Source organism: Microcaecilia unicolor, chromosome 3, assembly GCF_901765095.1.
Source record: "Microcaecilia unicolor chromosome 3, aMicUni1.1, whole genome shotgun sequence".
NCBI lineage: Eukaryota > Metazoa > Chordata > Amphibia > Gymnophiona > Siphonopidae > Microcaecilia > Microcaecilia unicolor.
This window is the reverse complement of record NC_044033.1, coordinates 350,149,572-350,163,024: the sequence shown is the minus strand read 5'-3', so window position 1 is coordinate 350,163,024 and position 13,453 is coordinate 350,149,572. Positions and strand designations below refer to the sequence as shown.

General features: G+C 49.5%; 1 protein-coding gene across 1 annotated transcript in view; it reads right to left on the bottom strand.

The window, feature by feature from the left end:
* The window catches only part of NCOA7 (nuclear receptor coactivator 7), a 382,797-nt gene that overhangs the window by 295,087 nt on the left and 74,257 nt on the right, over nt 1-13,453 (bottom strand). Inside the window, exon 2 of the mRNA XM_030198488.1 lies at nt 10,349-10,599. Coding sequence (XP_030054348.1) covers nt 10,349-10,599 — 251 coding nt within the window. The remainder of the gene's footprint in view (nt 1-10,348; nt 10,600-13,453) is intronic.

Below are 13,453 nucleotides of genomic sequence, written 5' to 3'. Positions count from 1 at the left end.
AAGCAGATTGAAAACAAACTATAAAGATTTTCTTTCATGCAGCGCATAATTAAGTCATGGAATCTACTGCTACAAGATGCGGTTAATGCGATTAACATAGTAGGATTCAAAAGAGGTTTGGACAAATTCCTGCAGGGAAAGTCCAATAAAAATGTTATTGAATTGGGAGAGCCATTGTTTATCTCTGGAAATCAGCTATGAAAAACAAATCTACTTTTTGGGATCTGCTGACTACTTGTGATCGAAAATTGGTTTCAATGGACCTTGGTCTACTTCAGCACGGTTTTTCTCATATTCTTAACCATAAAAGGAAATCAAATTTGTACACCATGCAGGCTTTGAGAAAGCAAGCAGAGCCATAGCTATTTTGCAACACAGGAAGCCTGTATTTAGGCCCAGATGCACTAAACGTTTTTCATCGTTAAATGAGCCCTTAAGGAAGAATTTCCTATCCTTTCCATGCACTAAAGCCTATTTTTCGACGGCAGTAGCAGCTAACGAAACTGGAATGCAAATGAGAAACTACCATTGAAATGTAGACAATTCGGAATGCACTAACCATACCGATGATAGCAACGATTCACTTACCACCAGAAATTTAACGTCAGCTCAGACCTGTCGTTAAAGCCTGAGCTGTCATCTCCCCACTGCCCCCTGCACGATGAAAAACCAAATTGCTGGCATGTTTTAAAAGAAAAGTGGCTCCCTGCTTCCCTGTGCCCCCGCCCCCCCCCCGAAGTCCCCGCTGCTCCCACTGCGCCGTTTGTGAAATAAAAGCTTTTAAAAATGAAACCTTTGCAGTTGCTGGGCTCCCCCTCCCTTCCTGTGTCTCTCTTCTTTAGTTGGCAATGCTCCGCCTCCTGCCCTCCTCCACCTCCGTGCCCCACCCCCCCCGATTTCATCCCCGCCGCTCCCCCCCCCCCCACCGGACCCCCCCTCCACCATAATGGTCGGTGCAGCGCCTCTCACCTATGTTTGAAGGCGCTGCACAGGATGGATCAGCTATTCTTTAGCTCTTATGTCTCCTCCGATGTCTCCTTTTTCTTCCAGTGTCCGCCCTCCTCTGACGTCAGCTATCTACGTAGATAACTGACGTCAGAGGAGGGCGGACACAGGAAGAAAAAGCATGCTTTGCGCATGCTTTACGAGCCGATTACCGACGGGGATTAGTGCATCGTTCTTTCCAATACCGCACCAAACTTTTTGGGGCTGTGTTTTTGGAGCATGCTTCGTTATTTGAGATTCGGTAAAGGTTTTAACGTTTCTGATTTTTTTACGTTTGTTTGATGCATCTACCCCTTAGTGTTTAATTCCCTTTCATCTACCCCTGTCCTCCACCCACCCCAAGGCTGATTTATAGGCTCTCCAGCCCAATAGAAGGTAGACAGTGTAGACTGTAGTAGCTTTTTTTTTTCCAACAAGTGCTGTGCCTGATTAATTTATTTTAGGAATGGGTTTATTTAAATTCTAATTTTATATTGCTGAGAAAACCGTTGCTTTATTTTTTTTTTCCTTATCTTAGTAAAGAGAACTTAGTTTAATTTCTCAGGATTTCTTTTTTTACCTCCATTTCAAAAGGAGAGGTGGCCTAAACAATTCTCATTTGAAGTCCACACACTTCTGAGGGTTAGACATTACACAAAAGAAGACAGCTACTACTTTTAACCTATAGGGCAACTGAGGAAAAGTTAGGGACTTTGGTAGGGCCTTTTCTGTTTTCTTTCTATAGCTGCAAATACTTCTGCAACTGCAGTTTGGCTGGAAAACATCATGTCACCAAAGCCGTAGTCCCAGTTACAGCTTCTGCCTCTGTGCAGACAGAAAATGTGAGACCTGGAGAGGGGCTGGTTCCACATGCAAGATGTCATTAGCTTGAATCCCTCATGAAAGAAGTGAAAAAACTGAGAGAGGAGGTGGAATGGTTGAGAAGAATCTACGAAAATTAGAAATACATCACTGAAATATTTTAGGATGCATCAAAGATTTCCAGCAGTGGAGAAGAAGAAGCTGTACTGATCTAGTAAGGAAAGCTGGGAAAAAGCCTCATCAGTAAGAGATTCCCTGGACAACTGGCAAAAGTCCTATGGGAGTGGGGCTCCTCCGTGCCCACTTCCCAACTCATCTGGGGTGTCATTTTCCACCAGGCACTCCTTCCTTCTCACGGTCCCCCATGTTGGGGAACTGACCATAGACCCCCTCCGCCCCCTTGGCAGAGGTTTCATCAGCCAGCCACACCAGAGTCTACCCGTTCAGCTTCGGCGCTCCCCCTCAGTACTCAGTGTCTCGGCAGGGGTTGGGCAACCAAAGATCCCTTTACACCAAACACAGGCCCAGATGCATCAACCATATGTAAAAAAATTACAAACGTTAAAGTCCGAACCGAATTTTAAAAAAACGAACAATGCTCAAAAAAAACAATTTGCACAAGTTCGGTGCGGATTTAAAAAGTACAATGTATCAATGCTGTTCGGTAATCGGCCCTTAAATCATGCGCAGAGCAGCCAAGCGTTATGCTGGCTGCTCTGCGCATGTCAGAACCGTCAGAACAACAACAACAAAACCCCCACAAACACGTGGCTCCCCGCTGCATCCCTGAAAAATAAACATACCTTAAAAAAGGATCGGGAGGGGGCAAAGGCGCTCTTCAGAAGCGTCCTGTATGGACGGCCTTGCCCCCCCCCCCCCAGATCGCCGCTGTTCCACGCTTCCGCCCTTCACTAAATTAAAAACTGAAAATAAAAAGTTAAACTTTAGCAGCGCCGGGCCCCCCTCCCTTCCTGTGTTCATCTTCTTCTTTTCCCAACACTGCTCCGCCTCCCGCCATCCTCCGCCCCCCCCCGAGTTCATCGCCGCCGTACCCCCCTCCAAAGGACCCCCCTCCGCCTTACTGGCCGTGCAGCGCCTCTCACCTTTGTGTGAAGGCGCTGCACGAGATGAAACAACGGATCGTCGCTCCCTTCTGCCTCCACCGACGTCTCTCTCCTTCTTCCTGTACACGCCCTCCTCTGACGTAGGAAACTTACGTCAGAGGAGGGCGTGCACATGAGGAAGAAGGAGAGAGACGTCGGTGGAGGCAGAAGGGAGCGACGATCCGTTGTTTCATCTCGTGCAGCGCCTTCACACAAAGGTGAGAGGCGCTGCAGGGCCGGTAAGGCGGAGGGGGGTCCTTTGGAGGGGGTTACAGCTGCGACGAACTCGGGGGGCGGAGCAAGGGGCGGAGGATGGCGGGAGGCGGAGCAGTGTTGGGAAAAGAAGAAGATGAATACAGGAAGGGAGGGGGGCCCGGCGCTGCTAAAGTTTAACTTTTTATTTTCAGTTTTTAATTTAGTGAAGGGCGGAAGCGTGGAACAGCGGCGATCTGGGGGGGGGGGGGCAAGGCCGTCCATACAGGACGCTTCTGACGAGCGCCTTTGCCCCCTCCCGATCCTTTTTTAAGGTATGTTAATTTTTTTAGTAATGCAGGGGAAAGCGGGGAGCCAGTGTTTGTGGTGTTTTTATTTTTTTTTCTCACTTTTCATGTTTAAACATGCCAGCTTTGATTTTTCTGGTACAGGGGGCAGCGGGGAGATGACAGCTCAGGCCTTTACAACTGGTCTGACCACACGTTAAATATGTTGCGGAAAATGATTCGGTGTAATCGTCGGTATTGTTAGTGCATCCCGAATTGCCCACATTACAAGGTAAAATTATGTATAATCATACCTGATAATTTTCTTTCCATTAATCATAGCTGATCAATCCATAGACTGGTGGGTTGTGTCCATCTACCAGCAGGTGGAGATAGAGAGCAAACTTTTGCCTCCCTATATGTGGTCATGTGCTGCCGGAAACTCCTCAGTATGTCGATATCAAAGCTCCATCCGCAGGACTCAGCACTTAGAGAATTACACCCACGAAGGGACACTCTGCCCAGCTCACCACCGCCGAAACGGGGGAGGGGAATTAACCCAGCTCATCCCCACACAAGTGGGGGAGGGGAATCCGTCCAGCTCATCCCTGCGGAGCGGGGGAGGGACACCACACCCGCCGATGCGGGGGGATCTGGCTTATCCTGCAACCGCAACCACGGGAGGAGCTGACTGACCCTAACACCGCCGAAGCGGGAGGGGTACAAAGCTGCCCTACAGCCGCACGAAGCGGGAGGGAGTGCCGGCAGAATTTAAATCTCAATCCAGCCCCGTAAAACGGAGGGGAGAGGAATGCAGCAGCTCACTGTAACACAAACTCGTCTCAACTCTTGAAGAATCCAAGTGAAGGAAGAACTTGAACACGAAGTCTTTCTGAAGTAACTGAAGACTAAACTTGAACCTGAAATGCAACCAGAATAAAAACAGTACAGATATCTGGGAGGGGCTATGGATTGATCAGCTATGATTAATGGAAAGAAAATTATCAGGTATGATTATACATAATTTTACCTTCCATATCATCAAGCTGATCAATCCATAGACTGGTGGGATGTACCGAAGCAGTACTCACCCAGGGCGGGACATAGAAATCCCTGACCTCAACACTGAAGCTCCAAACCGGGCCTCCGCCCATGCAGCCACAGTCAACCGGTAATGCTTGGAGAATGTATGAGCCGAAGCCCAAGTTGCCGCCTTGCATATCTCTTCCAAGGAGACGGATCCGGCCTCTGCCATCGAGGCCGCCTGAGCTCTCGTGGAGTGAGCCTTCAGCTGGATAGGCGGCACCTTCCCCGCGGCCACATAAGCCGCTGCAATGGCTTCCTTGACCCATCTTGCCACTGTAGGCTTAGCAGCCTGCAGACCCTTACGAGGACCTGCAAACAGGACAAACAGATGATCCGATTTCCGGAAATCATTGGTCACTTCCAAGTATCTGATGATGACTCGTCTCACATCCAGATATTTAAGAGCAGAGTACTCCTCTGGGTAGTCCTCCCTACGAAAAGAAGAGAGACAGAGCTGCTGATTCACATGGAAGCGAGAAACAATCTTGGGCAGAAAGGAAGGCACTGTGCGAATAGACACTCCTGCCTCAGTGAACTGCAGAAAAGGCTCTCGACATGAGAGCGCCTGGAGCTCGGAAACTCTTCTGGCTGAAGTGATAGCCACCAAAAAGACTGCTTTCAACGTCAGGTCTTTCAGAGATGCCCTCGACAAGGGTTCAAAAGGCGGCTTCTGCAATGCTCTTAGCACCAGGTTGAGATTCCACGCAGGCACCACTGAGTGCAGAGGAGGGCGCAGGTGATTAACTCCCTTGAGAAAGCGCACCACATCTGGCTGTGAAGCCAGGGAAGCACCCTTCAGGCGGCCCCTGAAGCAAGCCAGAGCCGCTACCTGGACTTTAAGGGAACTGAGCGACAGGCCTTTCTCCAGACCTTCTTGCAGGAACGCCAACACTGAAGAAATTGGAGCAGTGAAGGGAGAAAGAGAGCCTGCTTCACACCACGCTGCAAAGATACGCCAAACCCTGGCGTAAGCAGTAGAAGTAGAGCGCTTCCTCGCTCTCAGCATAGTGGCGATGACCTTGTCTGAGAAGCCTTTCTTCCTCAGACGCTGCCGCTCAATAGCCAGGCCGTAAGACCAAAGGGGGAGGGATCCTCCATCACCACGGGACCCTGATGTAACAGGCCCTGTTCCACTGGCAGACGCAGAGGATCGTCCACTGAGAGCCTGATCAAGTCCGCATACCAGGGACGCCTGGGCCAATCCGGACCCACCAGGATTACCCTGCCGGGATGCTTTGCCACCCGGTCTAGCACCCTGCCCAACATGGGCCAGGGCGGGAACACATAGAGGAGCTCTTGTGTCGGCCACTGTTGGAGAAGAGCATCTACTCCCAGGGATCGAGGGTCCCGTCCTCTGTGAAGAAGCGCGGCACTTGGCAATTGGCCGATGACGCCATCAGATCTAGGCTCGGCTGGCCCCAGCGCTTCGTGATGTCCAAGAACGCCTGAGCAGATAGCTGCCACTCTCCGGGCTCCAAGGTATGGCGACTGAGAAAGTCCGCCTTGACATTCATGACTCCGGCAATGTGGGCCGCTGAAAGCTGCTCCAGGTTCGCTTCCGCCCACTGGCAAAGATACATAGCCTCCTTGGCTAGAGGGGCGCTCTTAGTACCTCCCTGGCGGTTGACATAGGCCACAGCCGTGGCATTGTCCGACAGGACCCGTACAGGCTTCCACACCAGTACCGGGATGAACTCCAAAAGCGCCAACCGAATGGCTCTGAGTTCCAGGAGGTTGATAGACCACTTTGCCTCTGCAGGAGACCAGAGCCCCTGCGCTGTCCTTCCCAAGCAGTGGGCTCCCCAGCCCGACAAAGAGGCCTCCGTCGTGACGACAATCCACTCTGGGGTCACCAGAGGCATTCCCGCAGACAATTTGTCTGTCTGCATCCACCAGCTCAGCGCCTTGCGCACTGCTGGGTCCAAGGGAAGTCGCACAGCATAATCCTCCGACATCGGAGTCCAGCGCTGCAGCAAGGAGTGTTGAAGTGGTCTCATATGAGCCCTGGCCCAGGGCACTACTTCCATCGTGGCCGTCATAGAGCCCAACAGCTGCACATAGTCCCAAGCCCGAAGAGGAGAGGCTCCCAGGAACTGGTCCACCTGAGCCTGAAGTTTGACAATCCGATTGTCTGGCAGGAACACTCTGCCCACTTGGGTGTCGAATCGAACTCCCAGGTACTCCAGGGACTGAGTCGGGCGCAGCTGGCTCTTCTCCCAGTTGATGATCCATCCCAGGGAGCTCAAAAGAGCAACTACCCGGTCCACAGCTTTGCCGCACTCTGCATAAGAGGGGGCTCGGATCAACCAGTCGTCCAGATAAGGATGGACTTGTATCCCTTCCTTTCGGAGGAAGGCCGCGATGACCACCATTACTTTGGAAAAGGTCCGCGGAGCAGTAGCCAACCCGAATGGGAGGGCTCTGAACTGGAAGTGTCGTCCCAGGACTGCAAAACGCAGGAAGCGTTGATGAGGAGGCCAGATGGGAATATGCAGGTACGCTTCCTTGATGTCCAAGGAAGCCAAGAACTCTCCTGCCTTCACTGCCGCTATAACAGAGCGGAGAGTCTCCATGCGAAAGTGCCGCACTTTCAAGGCCCGATTGACCCCTTTGAGGTCGAGGATAGGCCGGACAGAACCTCCTTTCTTTGGTACCACAAAGTAAATGGAGTAACGTCCCTTGCCAAGCTGACTTTCTGGCACAGGAACGACCGCGCCCAGGCGGATCAGATTGTCCAAGGTCTGCTGCACTGCCACAGCTTTGACCGGAGACTTGCAGGGAGAGAGTACAAACCCGTCTTTTAAGGGTCGGCAGAACTCTAGCTTGTAGCCGTCTCTGATGACTTCCAGCACCCACGCGTCTGAAGTTATTGTGGTCCACTCGCCCAGAAACGAGGACAGCCGTCCTCCAATCTGCACTGGGGCGTGGACCAAGGCCCCGTCATTGGGTACGAGACCCTGGGGGAGGACCGGAGGAAGCACCTCCGGGACGGCGGTCTCTGCGAAAGGAATGCTGCTTGGGGGAGAAATTCCTCTTGAAGGAAGAGGGGGCAGAGGAACCCGACTTGCCCGGGCGATACCGACGGGCTTCCTGCAACCGTCCTCTGGAGGTACCAGGACGAGTACTAGCCCGAGCCCTGACCTCTGGTAATTTCTTGCCCTTAGACGTGCCGAGATCGGTCACGATTTTGTCCAGCTCGACCCCAAAGAGCAGCTTGCCTTTAAAAGGCAATCTAGCCAGGCGGGATTTAGAGGCGTGGTCAGCAGACCAATGTTTCAGCCAAAGCCACCGCCGCGCAGAGATTGTCTGAGCCATGCCTTTAGCTGAGGCCCTCAAGACATCATACAGCAAGTCTGCCAAATAGGCTAAGCCCGATTCCAGGGCCGGCCAATCAGCCCTCAAGGAATGATCCGAGGGGGAAGCCCGCTGCACCATAGTCAGGCACGCCCTGGCCACATAGGAGCTGCAAACTGAGGCCTGCAAACTTAAAGCAGCCGCCTCAAAGGACGACCTTAAGGCCGCCTCCAATCTTCTGTCTTGGGCGTCCTTTAGGGCCATGCCACCTTCCACCGGCAACGCCGTTTTCTTAGTCACCGCAGTGATTAAAGAATCCACGGTAGGCCACAGATAGGCCTCACGTTCACTCACAGCCAAAGGATAGAGGCGGGACATAGCCCTAGCCACTTTAAGGCTCGCTTCCGGGACATCCCATTGAGCCGAAATTAAGGTGTGCATGGCATCATGCACGTGGAAGGTTCTAGGCGGGCGCTTCATCCCCAGCATAATGGCAGAGCCAACAGGGGCTGAGGGAGAGACGTCCTCCGGAGAGGAAATCTTCAAAGTGTCCATGGCCTGTAACAACAGGTTGGGCAAATCCTCTGGGCTAAAAAGCCGCGCTGCAGAGGGGTCATCCGCTCCATCCGAGCGGGGATCCGTCTCCTCCAAGGAATCCGCAAAGGACCGTTGGGAGACCTCAGACACGCTGCCCTCATCTACATCGGAGGAGACAAAGTCCTCCAAGGCCTGGGAATCAACCCGAGGGCGTTTACCTCTGGGAACCTCAACCTCTTTACCAGACGAGGGAGCAGGGGCAGCGTTTTGCATGAGGAAAGCCTGATGCAGCAGCAAAACAAACTCAGGGGAGAAACCCCCCAGACTGTGCACTTCCGCAGCCTGGGCAACAGCCCTAGACGCACCCTCAACCGGCGCTCGCAAGAGCGGGGGAGAGACATGCTGCGCATCCAAAATGGCGTCCGGCGCGACACTCCGCGAAGGAGCCGCGCGGGAAGAACGGCGCTTAACTTTAGCCGCTTTTGTGCCGTCGCCCAAATTAAGGGCGTTCATGGCATTAATGTCTCCAACCTCAAGGGCGGCCCACGAAGAAGCCGTCCGAGCCGCGTGGCCGGCCAAGATGGCGGAGGCGAGGAGCGGGGGATGGGCGTTTATGGCGGGAAAAAACCGCCACGCCGGAGGAAGGACCGGGACATTCATCGGTCACGAAACTGTCACCCAACAAGGGCGAATCAGGCTGTAAGACCCCCGCATCCCCTCTAGAAGCGCTCAAGCGATCCGGGGAGCGACCCTTTGCGCCCTCGCCCTCCGACGCCATATGCCACGAGGAGAAGAATCGGGGAACCCCCTGCCCGCTATAAAAAGGTAAAAATTACCTGCTGTCCGCTCCGAGCTGTAACGAACTGGTGTCCCAGTGAGTAGCTGCAATGAACGTTTAAATAAACGTCGAAATAAACGCCTTTAAGGACGTTTAAAATTTTTTTTTTTTTTTTTTGTTTAACGGAGCCAGCGGGAGGGGGGAGAAAAGGAGGGACCTGGCACCACCAGGTTTGCACTTGCTCAAAAGAGCCCTCAACCCCAGGCACTCAACAAAACCTAAAAATTAGGCTTGGAGGCCTAGCCAGAGCTGCTGCTGTGTGTGACCACCACCTGCTGAGATAGAGAACATACTGAGGAGTTTCCGGCAGCACATGACCACATATAGGGAGGCAAAAGTTTGCTCTCTATCTCCACCTGCTGGTAGATGGACACAACCCACCAGTCTATGGATTGATCAGCTTGATGATATGGAATGGTAGTTACTCCATTTTTGTTAGCTGCTTGCTTCGTTGGAAAAAGGCCTTTAATGCATGCAACGGTTGGGAATTTCGTACGTTAAAGGGTTGTTAGAGGGTCGTTAAGGTTTAGTGCATCTAACCCACAGTCCCTTTTATTTATCATCTCATAGCTCCTCCCCCCCCTCCAGGGCCAGTTTTTCTAGCTCCCAGCACCATAGTGACCCCCCAAGAAATCCTCCCACCTCCTGCTTGGCAGCAGAGGCATTTTCCGGGGGGGAGGGGTCACATGTACATATTTGCACCGTCCTTGGGGTAGATGGAAATTTGTGCAAAAGAATTTGTGCACTACTGGTGACAGTAAAGGGAGCCTATTTTATACAGCACATGGATGCCTATGCTGCCTTCATAAAATCAGGCCTAAAATAGGTATATTTTTGGAAAGTTTTATATGACCCCTATTATAAATTTACCCCTTAAATTGTATTTAATTGCTGTGTGAAACAAATTCAAAAAAAGAAATGGTCAAGCTTTCCTAATACTGCAATGGCAACCAGTCATGGTCATTAATAGACTTTATGGAAAAATGAATTTGCAGAAATTAGAAAGTGAGGTGGGGAGAGTGAGAAAATTTTCCACAGGAAAATAAAACATAGGAAAATCTTTCACCCCGTATTGCCAGCAACTTGACAAAATAGTGGGCATCGGCTGTAGGAGACAAAGTATCTCACTCTTCTCCATATAGTAAGAAAGCACTATTAAAAGTATATGTACCAGAGCCCAACGCTAATCAGCCTGCTAATCTCACCTGTGTTATAGTATCTCTTCAGGTCAGTGCACCTGATCTGTTTCACTTGGGATTTTTTCTTCTTCTTGTCTTCGTCTGCAGTCTCTTTTTCTGGGAGGAGCTTGGGATTCTCATGGGAAGATGGGAGCTGTTCCAAAATCACTTTTGCTGCATCTGGTTTCCCAGCCTGAGTCCTGGAAGCCGTGGTGGAACCTCGGGGGATGGCAGGGGTCACATCTGTGTTCTGCTTTGCTTGCCTCTTCTTTTTCAGCCTAAAGAAGAAAGAGAACAAAATAAATTGCAGTTTTTAAGAAAGTTTGACAGGTATGACAAAATACATAAAGGTGGCAATTCTCTGAGCGAGTGCCTCCTTTTAAGTGCCCCAGTACCAAATGGTGAGAGCCTATTCTGCAATTGAACTTGGGTGCCAAGATTCTGTTGCAGAATACTAACATAACCTGGAATCAGCGAGCCTTACATTTAGGTGCACGCAGTTATGCCAATGATATTTATCTAGTCCCCTGATGGCGAACCTATGACACGCGTGTCAGCACTGACACGCGTAGCCATTTTCGATAACACGCGGCGCTGCTGCAGTGTGGTCCGCCCTCCCTCCTCGCTCCCAGAAACTAACCTTAAAGCCTCCTTTCACGTCGCAGCAAGCAGCAGCAGGGCAGGCCACTCCTTCCTTCCGTGTCCTGCCCTCGCCTGACGTAACGTCCGCGAGGGCGGAGCACAGAAGGAAGGAGGAGAGGTCTGCCCTGCTGCTGCTTGCTGCGACGTGAAAGGAGGCTTTAAGGTTAGTTCCGGGCCCGGTAGCGGGTGGAGGGGAGGGGCCCGGCGACTTCGGGTGGGCAGCGATCTCGGGTAGGGGGGGCCCGGGGGCGGTCCTAGTAGCAGTGATTTTTCTTGAAGTGACATACCACCCGAGTTATGCTCGGTTTTTTGGCGAATTTTGACACACCAAGCTCAAAAGGTTGCCCATCACTGATCTAGTCAGTATGTAGCTGATTATATATTGTTTTTGTTATGTTGTTATTCCTCTATTTTGTTTCTGATGATTTTATTGTGAATGTTTTTTATAAGCTGCCTAGAATCATAGATAGTACGGGATAAAATATTTGTTAGATAAATAAATACTACATTTTTATGCTTATAGGGGGAGATTCTATATATGGCACCTAACAAAATCCACGCGAAAAAGTTCCGACTAAGCATATTCTATAAGCGGCGCCTAGATTTAGGTGTGGTATATAGAATATGCTTAGTCAATATCCCAGTGCCTAAAACTACGCGTCTCCATTTACACCAACGAAAACATGGTCTAAAATCCCGGCAAGTAGATTTAGGCAACCAGGGTCATATTCTATAACTACATGTGTAAATTTCGGAATGTTCATGAAATGCCCATTCTCCGCTCCTTTTTGCCTGTGCACATTAGAAGTTAGATGAACTGTGTTATAGAATATGCTTAGTGAATTGTGTGCGTAGATTCTAATTATTGCCAATTAGTTATCATTATTGCTTTTTAAAAGCTATCAACGCTGATTAGCTTGTTAAGCCAATGAATTTACACACATTGTTATAGAACACGCCTGGATTTCTGGTCATTGTTCTCTAGGCTCGCTATATAGAATCTGGGGGATACTGCACCCAGGCGTATAAGGTGCACATGCATATAACGCACATCAGTTTATTTTTCTAAGACATGCTAATTGCCAAACTAATGCATTTGTTTTTAAGGGCTTTTCTTTTTAGGTTCTTGCAGGCATTATTAGTGTATGAAACCTGCAACAAACCTAAAAAGAAAAAGCTAAAGCCTTAAAAACAAATGCGCTAATTTGACAATTAACATATGTTAGTAAAAATACACAGGTATAGCATGCCCACACATATAGTGCGTGTGGTTTGTAAAATGTGTATACTGCGCGTGTTATGGGTTAGATTCTATAAATCTCATCTAAAATGTAGGTGCGTCAGAATAGCGCACATTGCGCTATTCTATAAAGCATGTCTACACTAAAATACGCATTACAGAACAGCACATAGACCTGGTGTAAATACCGATGCCTAAATGTAGGCACGTTTCCACAAATTCTACAACCATGGTCATAAATCCAAGTAACACTCTGAAATGCCCACACTCCTCCCATGGCCATGCCCCCTTTTCAGCTTTGCATATTAGGATTTACATACACCTCTTTTTAGAATACACCTAAAAAGAAGTACACGTAAATTCCAATTATTGCCAATTAGTGATAATTTCTTATCGGCCAATTGTCATTACTGATTGGCTCGTTACTCAAATGATTAGTGTGCATAAACTGGTCACGTGCACAATTTAGCATGCGTTACTCACTGCACCTTATATAGATTCTAAGGGAATATGCGTTAAAATATGGTAAATATAAATGTAGTAATAACGTATGGTATTCTGTGAGTCACGCATGTAACTGGGAGGCCTGCCCATGGGTATGCCCCTTTGCAGTTGTGTGCTATAGCACTTAGGCATGCCCTTAAAAAATAGCGCTTGGGGCGTTTATGTTCATAAGTGCTATTTTTCTCTGCACTTACACATGCAAAGGGGTGTGTACCCTCCCACGCCTTGTTATAGAATTGCCTTTAAAGAAGGTAATTTTATAACAGGTTGCCTAGGTAGAAGTCCAAGTAGCTGCTTATTTTGGGGCTAGTTTATAAAGACAACATAGGCACCTATAGGACTTCATAAAATAACCTCACAAAACTTGCTACAATCTTTATTATTATTTCTGCATTTGTACCCCACATTTTCCAGTCAGGTAGTCGGTTTAATGTGGCTTACAAGTCACTTCATTTAAACATGTTACAAAGTCTTTGCAAGTTGGGGCTTGCCTTGTTCAGTTTCAGTTAGTGATCAGGTATCGTAGTGTGTTGGATGTAGGTCCGTTTGATTATGTGGGTTCGTTGGAGAAGAGTTTTCTAAAAAAGTGAGCTTTAATGCGTTTTTGGAATGTTAAATAGTTGTTCATACATTTGAGGGCTTCAAAATGGACTCTTTCCCACGGATAAAGGAAACATCCTACTTACTCCACTACCGAAAGATGCCAAGAAAAGCACAATGGACCTAACCAACTATCGCCCAGTAGC